The 13,048-nt window shown below is 53.5% G+C and overlaps 3 protein-coding genes across 3 annotated transcripts; 2 read left to right on the top strand and 1 right to left on the bottom strand.

Annotated features, from left to right (window-relative positions):
- Positions 1-4,070: 4,070 nt before the first annotated feature.
- On the bottom strand, positions 4,071-4,598 carry HER10_EVM0011962 (uncharacterized protein; the record flags this gene model as incomplete). Its single annotated transcript, XM_035481369.1, has 1 exon — positions 4,071-4,598. The coding sequence occupies one exon, from the start codon at positions 4,596-4,598 to the stop codon at positions 4,071-4,073; it is 528 nt and encodes a 175-aa protein (XP_035327350.1).
- A 2,999-nt stretch (positions 4,599-7,597) lies between these two features.
- Positions 7,598-9,490, top strand: HER10_EVM0013191 (uncharacterized protein; the record flags this gene model as incomplete). Its single annotated transcript, XM_035482555.1, has 2 exons — positions 7,598-7,794; positions 9,409-9,490. The coding sequence occupies 2 exons, from the start codon at positions 7,598-7,600 to the stop codon at positions 9,488-9,490; spliced, it is 279 nt and encodes a 92-aa protein (XP_035327459.1).
- A 373-nt stretch (positions 9,491-9,863) lies between these two features.
- Positions 9,864-12,791, top strand: HER10_EVM0000142 (uncharacterized protein; the record flags this gene model as incomplete). The annotated part of the gene is made up of 2 exons (XM_035469937.1): positions 9,864-11,645; positions 11,707-12,791. Exons 1-2 carry the CDS (start codon positions 11,495-11,497, stop codon positions 12,789-12,791), a joined length of 1,236 nt encoding a protein of 411 aa, XP_035326417.1. The 5' UTR covers positions 9,864-11,494.
- Positions 12,792-13,048: the final 257 nt, after the last annotated feature.

The following is a 13,048-nucleotide window of genomic DNA, read 5'->3' as shown; positions in this document are numbered from 1 at the left end:
GGATGGACATGAGTGAAGGGACGACGAGCCGGGGAGGAGCCGGAACTTGGAAGTGAAGGGGTCAAAAAAGTTTAAAAAATTGGATTAGTCTTGGTATCTCGGAAGAAGCAACGAGAGGGCCTTTTTGTCGAGGGCAGGGCGAGACAAGGTAAGGCGCTGAAGGAAGTAAGAAAAGGGTATTATTCAGGCAACATTGTCGGAGATGGGTCGACGTTGATGAACATCGCGGGTTGCAGGGAACGAGTCTTCTCGAGTTCTTTTGAAGAGATTACGGGACGCCTGACTTGAAACCTTCCAATCTCAGACGTTTCATTTCATTACTTGTCTCTCAACTCTTGTACCTTTCCCTTTCTGCCTTTTGACATTTCTGCATTCGGCATTCTGCATTCCAAAGGAAGGGAAAAAGAGTGGGAAAGCATTTCATCCGCGGGTTCCAGGAACCGGCGATGCCGCGATACATGGCCGAGATTACGGATACTGGGTAGAGAGACATGTCCAGTTCGTGGTGTACGGAGTATTGTGCGCTGGCAGAATTCTGGGAATCATATCCTTCGAATCATCGTCACACGTGGTTGTTGCTTTTCTGGAAACTTTCTGGATGGGGAGGGGTTACACCCTCGACGGGGTTAGCAAGGCTGGGTTGCGTTTTCGTTGCTTATTCTTGCCAGACTAGGTACCAAACTAATACCATCCACACGACCCTGTCACCTTCAACTCCTTTTCGGAAGCAGGCAGACACATTCTGAGATGTTAGGGACGTGGTGACTTGGATGTGCGTTGTGTAGGACTCGGCAGAACGTTCTTCGAGGAGAGGAAGAAAATCCTCATGCTTTGAGATCCACAACAGGTAAAGAGAGGCCGCGCGCGTGAGAGAAAAGGTCTTTGGGTACAACGGCGGAGACGGAACGGTCATATTGCATTGGCGAAGGTCTTCCTGCCATCCGATGTTTCGTGGTCCTGTCTGTGTTTGATCACCTGTTCATCCCACAATGGCAAAGCCCCCCTGCACTGAGATGTCTTGCCTCTCTCTGTCATTGTCTCGAGTCTCAACTCTCTCTTTGCCTCGCTGCCAGACCGATGATAGACGCGCCCGCATACAGACCACATGACGAGCATGCGGCACAGCAGCACCAGGATTACACGAGACAGAAATGCACTGCGAGATATGCATGGGCGATCATCGAGGCGAGGGTGCGCACAACGGCGCGACGACATGGCACTGGGGCATGCGACCTTATACTTCTCTCCCCCTCCACCTCGGACGTCCACAAAGTCGGCGTCGATTTGCGATCTCACAACCGAGTAGGATTGAGACGGTGGGTGAGGATGGTGGCTGCTGACTTTCCATCGTCCGTCTGCGTGGGCTTTTATGCGGGATGCTTATGCTGCAGAAGGGGGAGTGGCAGAAATTTGACGGATCATCTAATGCAAGCCCATCCAGCCACATCACTGTGCACGATGCAGCGAGCCTCTCGGTTTAAGAAATGTCACCGCCATCGAGATCGGTAGAATATCACATATGCCGCCGTACACGACTCGATGACTCTCCCCACCACGGCTCGATTCCAGGCGGAGGGAACAGCGACAAAGAGATCTCTCGATCTCACGATCGATATGGTCAAATGTCCGACCACGCTCTTTTCCAGTCGGTATCAAATTTCTCCGAGCCAATGAAGACGGAGGGTGACAGCACACCCCGGAGCCGAAGTGGACGGAGTATCCAGAAAGGAAGCCCAAAGGGGGGACGTGGCGGGCAGATGAAGATCCCAAGATCGTGGCATGCGAGCGCAAGGCCAGCCGAGGGAGGGGGGGTCCCGAGGACAGCGGCGCCAACAAAACAACGCACAGATGTTGCGAAAATGATGTGTCTTTTTGGGGACAATGTTCATGATCCTTGCTGATGAGCAGGGATACGTGCTCATGAAGGGATGGGTAGCAGGGGTGTGTGATGGGAAGACGGCGTTGCGAATCCTTGAGATAATTGCTTTTTCTTGCATTTTTCTTTAACCAGAGTTTTTCTGCTTGTCTTTGGAGGGAAGAGAAAGTGAGAGAGATTCGGTCTCGGATATTGGGGGGTGGCTGATACATGGAATCGGTTACGATGACCTGAAGCAGTTCAAGATCATCTCTAGTTTGATCGATCATGTCGCTATCCGAGACTACAGCACCGGGGGTAAGTAAGAGACTGTGACGTCTCTTGAGGCAAGGAGGCGGTTGGGCTGAGGCTCAACCAGAGACGTTTGGGAGGCGTTTAGGGAGCCCAAAATATTAAACATGGCGATTTTAGATCCAGATTCACCATGTATGGAAAAGGTTTGACAGGACGGAAGCTCCCGTTAGACGGCGTCCGATCTAAAGCGCTTGGTAGTTTACCAGGGCAGTAGGGGGAAATGAAGTGGAAATGGGGCGGCCAGATTTTGATATCGAAAAGAAAGGAAACGAAAGGAAGCTATGAGCGGGAGGACGGTAAGCTCCGGGATAGAATCCATGTATTTGACTTCTCTGATGACATCCCGAGCTATTTCGATCGAGTCAGTAATGGAATTTTGTTTTCGATAGTATCCGCTGGATCGATGCGCGGGTACGTCCGTAGATGAGCGGCTTCTGACGTGGCTGGCTGGCGGGCAAACGTGGACCCAAACAATGTCTCTATCCACGTGCCAACCTGCATCTGAAGATCAGCAATACACCATGCCATTGCCACGCACAGTTTCCTGTTGTGAATCAGACTGGGAGGAGAACCAGAAGGATATTAGGAACGACTGGGATGAAGGGTGCCGGGAGACGTTGAAGGCGTGGCACGCCAAGTCCTTGGTCGAACGAGAATCGCATGGCAGATACCGGGCGAGGGACCAGGAGGTTGGGCAGGACGTTGATGCAGTTCCGAATCAAGGGTTCGAGGCATGGTATGCCGTGATAGGTGGACGGCATAGTGACATACTGCTTGGAATCATTATTACTGAATCGGGATGATCAGATGGTGCCGTCAAGGATAAGAGATCTGAAGATCTGAGTGAAGTAACATTTCCTTCTTTTACTGCCTCGTACAGCCGTACCTACTTTTGATGTGAGAGTTTTGGACCGTCAAAAGTCTATCATACTTACTCGCGTAGGCGCCACGATTCTGTGTTCGACGGCGCCCATACGTGGCTTACACTACGTATTCGGGAGATGGATGGTGGTCAGGTTCAGAGATGGGGATCTGCCGCAGGGGAGGGACGAAAAGTACGGGGACATGGGGGAGAATCTGTTCGGGGAATGAGGGGTCCCCGGTTCCGCGGCCGGGATTCCAACCATGGCTTGTCTTGGCTCATCTTGAAGTCTCTCCGCCTCTTGTTACCTACATCCCTTGTCTCTCCCATGCGGGACATGGTTGCTCGGGGGCATGACCATTGGTATGCGAGCCCGGCGCGGGCGCGCGGGAAGACTGCATCGTGGGGGACCGTCATCTGGCTGTAACTCTACAAACAAAATTCTTGGATCTTTCAAGAAAGGTGTGGATGGTACGGATAGAAGAGGGCTATAGCGCGGGTGTTGACGATGTTTGCTCTCCCGGATCCTCGGACGGAGACACAGCTGGAAATAGTCGAAGCAGGACGGGTTGGACGGGTACACCTACATATCTATAACATCACCCACATTTGCAATTACTCTACCTGCCTACCTAAGCTAATACTACGGCTACCTACTTGATTATTGGAGCAAACATACCGACTCGTCTGGTTCCAGACCTTTCGCCCGTTCACCATGCAACCACCCCCAATCACCCGTTCAGTTCCCTCCCCCCCTGGTCCAACGACACCACCTTCCCGGAATCCCTCAAAGGTGAGAAATGATATCACAAACGATGATTAAAAACCTTGTACGCCCCAAAGCCTCACGCACTAGCCGAGGGAGTAAAGCACTTTCCACCCAAAGAAACGAATAAGCGAGCCCCTCGGTTCCAGCCCTGTTAACCGCTTCCCTTTTGTTTTTTGCCCACCATGCAGTCCACCCATTATGATCCCATGACAAGCGCCAATGCCATATCCTAGAAGACCTTCACCGCAAGTGACCTCCATGCCCAACGCTCAAGCGCAAGAAGACGCCCGTCGCCGCAACCCGCCAGGCCAATGCGGCTTCACGCAGCCCTCGCAGCCAGGACTCAGCACATCCGGCTCCTTACCCTCGAACAACTCGGGCTTGTACACATACCACTCGCGGTACGACTTCCACTCCTCGAGAAACTCGACCCAGTACGCGAGCTGCTCGACGAGCCAGCTGTCGCGGAGTCGGTCGCGGATCCACTCGGCCGTCTCCTCCTTTTTGCCGTTACCGTTGCCTTGCTGCCCCACTCCCGCTCCCGCTCCCGGACGTCCCGCCGCCCAGGTCCGAAGAAGATCCGGCCGGACGTCGGCAACGCGCTCGGCCGTGTAGTAGACAAACTCGGCCCGTTTGCCCCGCGCCGTGAAGTACGGGACGGAACCCCACTCCACGACGGCGCGCTGCTTGGTCAGCTCCACCACGCGCACCGTGCAGCAGGTGCATTTCGCCTGGTTGAGAAAGTCGCGAAGAACCGTCGAGGCCGAGGGCGTGCTGGTGCGTGGGTGGAGCTGCATGGTTGAGGTTGTGGAGCGATGATGGTGTTTCCTGTGGTTTTGGTGTGGCGGGCTAGTACCTGCGTCACGGGGACTTGGCGGGCGAAGCTGCGTTTGACATGTTAGTTTGTGTTGGTCCTGATTTGAGGCTTTCGGGTGGATAGTGTTGGGAGACGGAGACTGTGTGAGTGACAGTCCTGTTGTGTGGCCGACACTCAAGGTGGTGGGGTGAAGCGTGAAAAAGGCTGAACGAATAAAAAGTAAAGAATGAAAAATGAGATAATTAAAAAAAAGAGCTCACGAGGTTTAGCGGTCGATCTGTCGTCATCTCAGCTGCGAGGATATCCAGGATCTGTCGGCAAGTTGCAGACTCTAGACTCGTTTGTTTTCTGTTTGTATCCACCCCGAGTTGCTTTCTTCGGCTTTCCTTCCTGGCGGCCAAGGATCTCTTTCGATACCATCACCGACGGACCAACAGAACACGACTCGACACACACGGGCTGTTCCGATGCTGACACTGATGCTGGCTGCGTGCGTACCGGATACGTCCCAAACTTCTTTAAAATTGGCAGGGCTGGCTTGGGCTGCAGAGGCGACAGAACGGGAATGGGGTGGAGAGCATGAGCTGAGCTGGAGCTTGTTGTCTTTGATCCTCAGGGCAAGGGAGGGAGAGAAAGGAAAAGAAGGCCCGGCCGCCCCTCCAAAGAGTCTCTTGAGGTCTCTTTTTTTTTTTTTTTGCCCGCAATAAGATGGATCAACAATTCATTTATAGCAAGGTTTTGCTTCTCCCTCATGTCCCTCCCGTTACCCCAGTTCTGGCTCTGCGTGCCTTGTCCCCCATCATGTCTTACTCTACTTGGCAAGGCTCGAAGGTCTATTGCAGTTGCTATGAGCTCGAGCCAGATATTCAGCCATATATGTCACTGGCAACACTAAGGCAGGCAAGTATGTGTGAGTGACATAGAGAAGCGTGTGTGTGTATGTGTGTCTGTAGCAATCCGTCATAGTATCTCAGCATGAGCGTCATAAGGGGGGTGTGATCCTTGAAGATTCTGCTCTGCTCTCCATGGTCGCACAGAAAGAGGGAAAAAAAGAAGAGTGTTACGTGCAAGGAGAAGCGAAATATGTATGGTATGGTGTCAGTTCGTGCTACCGTGCTGCTGCGAGCGTGGACTAGGTGATGGGTGTCCCTCACTTCATGCTATCGTTGCCACGGAATGCTTTCTTTTTCCGCCCCGTCTCTGTGGACACCCCATTTCGAGGAATGTTGACAACCCTGGTCTCCTCGCCGGGGTGGATTACCCGGGCGATCGTCCGCCCCAATCGCGCGGATACCCCATCTCGGGATGTCCGTCATATTTCACTTTTTGGTTTCCGCCGCATGACAGCGCCACCTTTGTGAGAGTTCCTCTTCTCTTGGGGGGAGAACCGAGAGAGAAACATGGTGCCTGGAGCCCAAGTGTGCCAGTACCCGTACCTTACCTACACAGTAGCAGGTGTATCAAACAGCAAGCCTGGCGCGGCCCCTCCCATCCCCCTTCCCCTTCATCTCGCTGCCCAATCTTCGATACCACGCACGTCTCTCGGGGATATGCCAGACAGGGATCCATGCAGAAGGTGAGATTTCACACTCCCGCCCGCAAATCGCCCATAGCTCTGGTTCATTGGCCTGAGGCTCCATGCCCAGTGCGGCTCGTTACAGTGTTACTATCGAATCTTTTTCGAGTCCCTCCTTCGACGAAGATCAGAAAAGTACTGAATCCCTCTACTATTCGTTGGGATTGCCGTCTTCCGAAGGTGGTAGCGCCGGGAGAGATGGACCAACAAGGCTGGTCGCAAGGAAACCATCAGAAAATGAGAAAGAAAAAAAAACCATTTGTGATCCCTCCGAGCTCGTGGATCGGATACTTGCTTTTTCTTTCCTTTTTCCAGTCCTTTCCTTGCAACAAGGAAATCCGCTGGGCAGAATGGCACTTTGCCCATGCCCCGGTAGGTATCCGTACTTTGCTGACTCGAATCAACTCATTCCACCCGTGTCGTCGATGACAACCAGGCGCAGTCTGGTCTCGAAAACACAACCTGGGGGCTGCCTGGCCACGGCCGAAAGAAAAAGAATGCGGCAAACGGCACGAGGAGAGACAAACGGATCCCAGTCGTGCCAGCAGCTTTCCGCAAGGGCCCTTGGGAAAGGGGGGCGAGAAGAGCAGGAGGTTACGACTGATTGCTTTTCAAAAAGTTGATGAGGAAGAAGAGAAAGAAGAAGCAGAGGGAAAATAAAGGCTAATTATCCTATTCTTTTCTTTCTTTTGGTTTGAGACAAGGGCAAAAAACATCCACCGTTTCCCTTGATAATTTGGCGGACTCTCATCATCAATACGCAACACAGACAAAATGGATGTGTACATGCGCAGTTCCCCATCTTTTTCTTTCCGCAAAAGAAACCATTTCTCGAGGGCCAGGCCCGCGGGTTTGTGCCCATGCCTCTCTCATCCAGCACATACGCCCGCCAAGTGTTCCCAGATAGAGGGTGGGCAGAATATCGAAAGGGGAGGGGGGAGGGGGGTATGTGATCGAGGGATGGGAAGGGTAGGTATTAAGCGGCAACCTTTTTTTTTCTTTCTGAGATCTTATACAATAATTACCCTCGGACCTTTTCCCCTTAAGCCGTATCGATCCCGCTCCTGCAGCCACCTGAGCTTAAGATCTTACATATACCCGCTTGAACCATCACCTCGGGACGTCGTCTGACAGGCTGCTCTCGCTCACCGGTATCTGTCGGCCCTTGCAACTTGCCTTGACCGAGTTGTCATGCCAAGTCCCCTCTTTTCAGTCTAAATCAACCTCTCGCACGCTCGCACGCACACACACATACAATACCCTCGTGTAGGTTTCGACGCCTGTTGAAGAACAAGACCGATGCTGACGAAGAAGATTCAGATCGCTTTTATAACTACTGTCAACCTCACCCTCTCTCTGCTTTATCAATATCTCTTCAACCCCACCGCCACTCACCGCCCGTCATGTGCGAGTGGTACCGACGCAACTACGCCTGCGGGCACCACTTCACGGGCGCCTCCGAGTGGTGCTACCGGTACAGCCAGACGCAGAAGCGGTGTAAGGTGGTGGTGACGCAGGTCGACTACGACTCGTCTGTGTGCAAGAGCTGTATGAAGAAGGGCGTCAAGACCGAGGTGCCCTGGGAGCACATGATTGACCGGTCCAAATTCGATCCCAACCAGGAATGAGAGACATCCAACCACCACCACCACCACCACTACCACCACAATCATCACTATCAGCATCGTCTTCCGGTGTCGTTGGCAACGAACCGTGAAAGACGACCGAAACACCCACACAACCTTTTCCTAATCATGTATTTGTTCAACCCAAATCGCCCACTGAAAGGCGAGAAACTTATTTCCAGGGCGAGAGAGAGAGATGGATCCTCCCAAGGCGTACCGGTATCTACGAGGCGGTAATCGGGGTCGTGTGGCCAGGCACGTCTATGGCTTATTAGAGCATCTGGGAGCGGCGCACCTTATACCCATTTGATTTTTATGATTGGAAAAAAAAACTTATTGGACTGTATCATGTCCTTCGATGGCGGTTGCATTTGGAGTTTTGGAAGCGGGATGTTCAGAAAAAAGAAAAGTGGTTTCTCAAACCCTCACCTTGGTTAGACTTTGTTTTACGCGTGTAATGGTCGGTTGAACCGATCGCCTTAATGTCGGATAGGGTATTATCCGTCTTTCGAGATATCGTGGTGCATCCTGCATGCTGCTTGCTGAGCGGCACGGCTATGCTAGCTTGGGGTGTCGACTATCTGTGTAATGGATGCGGACCGACGAAGGCTCACTTGTCTCGAGGCAAGTTTCGATAACGACTTCGCGGTGTAGTGGTGTACTGAGTTGGGCATCGATCCTGACACGGGTCGCGGAATGCCAAGTCTCAGATCTTAGACATGAAGCAATCTGGAGGGGTTGGCAAGCTGTGGCAACTGGATCAGGACCTGAAGATCTGTCTAGCCTTCTTGACAAATGAAGATCGAAGCAAGAGTTTCATGATCCATTTGCGTTCCGTAGTGGATGATACAGCGCATGGCATCCCATGTGCAGGTTGAGACTTGCCCAGCCTGGACACGAGGTCGTCAGGTAGCTATCGCATGGTAAAAGGAGGGGAAGAGGAGGTTTCGGAGCACCCAGCGGTCATGGATTTCTCGATCTCGAACTGACACGGGCAATTCAGTGGTAAGACAGACGGCCGCGATGATCCACGATCCGCGTTCCACACGGTACCGAAATCCTGAGACGCGCGCGTGCCTATGGCTCAGTGAGTGACGTTCAGACCGAGACAAGAGCTGACGCAAGGATAAGCCACTGGACAGCTGAGCTCTGAGGTTTTGGTGTGGTCTTGCGAGGCTAGAGTATAGGTAGCTGTGACAACGATTGTCTACGGCGACTGTTGGAATCGGGTCATGCCTTGGTGACCTCCGTACCGGTCCCGCATTTTCCGGAGGGATGTCGGAAGGTCACTTGCTTCTAAGGTCTTACACCGCAAGATAGTTTATAACTGGGGAAAGTCGGCCAGTACGGCGTCATGGGGTCCGACGATGTTCGGCGCTGTCGTCGTTGAGTATCGGAAGATGCACGGGCTTAGATCGGGCTCCCGGGCATCGTGGCAGTCACTCACGGCGCGGCGCCCCTTCCCACCATGGTCCGGCGGACCCACTTTGGAATTCGATTACATAATGAACCGAGTACTCGTAAGGTACTTGATAATCAAAAGTTCTACCTCGCATCTCAGGGCAAGGTCATGTCATATCGTGGAAAAGGTTCCTTGGAGTTCTTGATACCTTATTCATGGCAGATTTTTCCTTGCTCAAACTAACGTCCAGCCTTCTCGAGTCCTCGTAACTAAAGTAGAAGCTCAGAACCCAAGGCTGAAGGATGAAGAACGGTACGACTGACTCCCCACCACCTCGGGACCCCTCCACATCGGTAGCGCGGCGCCCACCAAAAATCCAAGAAAGGAGCTCTCAATGGCCCATCGCCGCAGTCGGCCACTTGATGGCTGCGACTTTACTTTGACAACCCCCACACCGCGATCAAAGATATCCACTCTTTCTCAGACCATCAGCTAATCCCGTCAGAGGATTAGGATGTAGTGGTGCACCCAAGGCGGTGGTTACCCAATGCCAAACCACGCTGCTCCGGGCCTAGCCAGTCCACTATCTGACCATCTAATTCGCCGAGTGTGAGAGGATTTTTCTCTCTAATAAATCGTCTACTTTTATTCGCGCGCAAATCTCGCTTGTTACTCACGCCACGCGCTCTGTATCATCGTCACGTTTTGACTTCTCTTCTCTCTCTCTCACGACGTATGACAGAGATTGAAAATTCATCGCAACTTTTGCGTCGCAGCCTCATAATCTACTTTTTACCGCATAAGATTCTAGATCGACAGTCGCCCTTAAGCTGCAACTATGGGTCAACCATCCTTCGCGGCGTCCAACGCCCTCATCTACGTCACTTATGGACTCTTCCTGTATGAACTCTGCGCAGCTCTTCCAATTTCAACACTCTCTATCGCTGCTGTTTTCCCTCGCTCCTAAAGAGTGTATGGTACTAACGTTTGCGCAGTATCACCGGTACTGCCATTGCGTGGAAGTTCCGCAATCAGTCCAAGGGAGAGTTCCTGTCCGGAAATAGAACTCAGACGGGTCAGGAACTCTTCCCCTTTGCAGCATGAGAATGAGAGTGAGAGTGTGTGTTTGATGGGGTCAGATGAGGCTGAGCCTCTTATACCTGACCGCGTCTGCAACACTTGGCTCATTTGCTTTGATTTGCAATCAACATGCTCTGCTCTCATTCAAACCCCCATATGTGTAGCAAACTAACACACTCCCCGCAGCCTTCCCCTTGGCCCTCAACTTCATCGCCTCTGGTGAGTGAAGAAGACGCGGGCGGTGTAGCCACTGCGCTTCTTAACCCGATAGCAAAGCATCTTCTTCGAGAAAGAAGAGCGGCAGAACGGCACGGAAATCAGCAAAGACTACGAGACTACGTTCCCACGAACCGCACAGCACCACGCAAGCCTACAGTAGATGATATGAGATGATCGACTTCTCTATCCCCGATTCTTCTCATGAAAAGAGTAATCATGAAACGAATGGCTACGGGCCGGGAATCCAATCGAATGACTGACAGGCAGGTTCGTAACCCAACAACTAAAGATCAACAATTACTCCCCGACTTCCATATCACCCCACCCCCTTTTTCCTGATATCATCTTCTGGATTGGCGGAGACAAGCCTACTAACCTTTCTGGCCACCACGAGGCACACCTCGAATGTGGCCAGAATACTCTGTGGAAAACCCTCCCCCCTTCTGAAGATGTCATCAGAAAAAAGGGGGTGGGGGGAGATGAAATCATCGGGGATGCGGCTCACTACGGGCGCGGATTTGAAGCAGTCGCCGCGCATCCACCCTCTTCCGTTCTCATCGTCTCAAAAAGCTCCTTCTCGAGGGGCCTTCTGAGACGACTCAACAGAAGAGGAGATGCCGCGAAATGTGGAAATGAAGCTGAGATTGCACCGTAATTACTCGATCAAGTTAATGCTTGCGTGGGAAACGTGCTGCCGCTCCGAACATCTCTCCCCCCTCCCCTCCCCCTCCTTCTACCTCGCCCCGATGCCTCGTGAAATACTAACACGCACAACCCAAGCCCTCGGCTCCGGCATCCTCTTCTCCTACCCGGAGCTCGCCACAATCACCGGCGTCCAGGGCGTCCTCGTCTACGCCCTCTCGTCCTCTCTCCCGCTCCTCATCTTCGCCGTCCTCGGCCCCGTCATCCGCCGCAAGACGCCCGAGGGCTTCGTCCTCACGGCCTGGACGAGGCAGCGCTACGGCACCGTCGCCATGTTGTATCTCAGCTTCATGACCCTCGTCACGCTGTTCCTGTACATGGTCGCCGAGCTGTCCGCCATCGGACAGGTCGTCAACGCCCTGACGAGTCTGGATGGTCTGCCCGTCATGATTGTGCAGTGCGTCATCACCACCATCTACACATGTAAGTTCCCGTCTCTGAAACCTCAGAAACAAGACACTCTCGACTTACAACCCATCCACAGCCCTCGGCGGTTTCCGCATCTCCTTCTTGACGGACAACATCCAAGGCGCAATGGTAATCTGCCTCATCATCATCGTCGCAATCACAATGGGCGTCAAAACCGACATCGACACCTCCCTCATCGAGACCTCAGGCCTCCTCAAACCAACCCTCCTTGGCTGGCAACTCCTCTACATCCTCCCCATCTGCATCCTCACAAACGACTTCTTCCTCTCGGGCTTCTGGCTCCGCACCTTCGCCTCCAAAACAGACAAAGACCTCCGCGTAGGCGTCTCCATCGCCGTCGTCATCATCCTCTGCATCCTCACCATGGTCGGCGTAACCGGCCTCGTCGCAGCCTGGTCCGGCGCGCTCCCCCTCGACCAAATCGCAGACAGCGGCTCCATCGCCTTCTTCCTCCTCCTCCAACAGCTCCCCGCCTGGGTCGTCGGCATCGTCCTCGTCATGGTCTGCACCCTCTCCACCGCGGCCTTCGACAGCCTGCAATCCGCAATGGTCTCCTCCGCCTCAAACGACCTCTTCCGCAACCGCCTCAACATCTGGTGGATCCGCGCCGGCGTCGTCCTCATCATCTTCCCCACCGTCGTCATCGCCCTCAAAGCCCCCTCCGTCCTGCAAATCTACCTCATCTCCGACCTCGTCTCCGCCTCCGTCATCCCCGTCCTCGTGTTCGGCCTGGTCGACCGCTTCTACTGGTGGCGCGGCTTCGAGGTCGTCGCCGGCGGGCTGGGCGGCATCCTCACCGTTTTCCTCTTCGGTCTCGTCTTCTACGACGGCGACGCGCAAAAGGCGGGCAACCTGCTCATCATCTCCGAGGGCCTGTACGCCAACGACTGGAGCGTGTTCGGCGCCTTCGTCGCCGCGCCCGTGGGCAGTTTTCTCTGGGGGTTCGGCGCGTTGGGGTGCCGGTTGGCGTTCCAGTACGTCTTGGCCAGGAAGAGCGGTCGCCGCTTCGACGCGCTCGATCGGCCTGTCGGGCCCGGGTTCACGCCCGAGGCGGACGGCGCCCCACGCTATGTTGAGAGGGACGAGTATGAGGCCAACTCCGAGGTCGAGGTCAGTAAGCCCGCTGGCAAGTTCTTCTAAGAGCTATGCCTCGATCTCAACGGTGGGCATGCTCCTCAGAGTAAGCAAAGCATAAGCGATTAAAATGTGCTTTCCTGAAGCATTTTGATCCTTGCGCAGCGATTCGTATCAATACATGAAAAGTGGAATTAGATACCCACGGAAGGGAAAACAACCCTAGCGAAGTAGGGAGAAGGGGGAGATTTTGATTCTTGTATTTGGTGGTCGGAGAGTCTTTTGCTCCTATGCAATCAGGCCCGTTCTATAGCCAGCCATTT

Source organism: Colletotrichum scovillei (assembly GCF_011075155.1).
Source record: "Colletotrichum scovillei strain TJNH1 chromosome Unknown Contig00011, whole genome shotgun sequence".
NCBI classification, from domain to species: Eukaryota; Fungi; Ascomycota; class Sordariomycetes; order Glomerellales; family Glomerellaceae; genus Colletotrichum; species Colletotrichum scovillei.
Note: the sequence above shows the minus strand (reverse complement) of the source record. Positions and strands in the feature narration are given on the sequence as shown.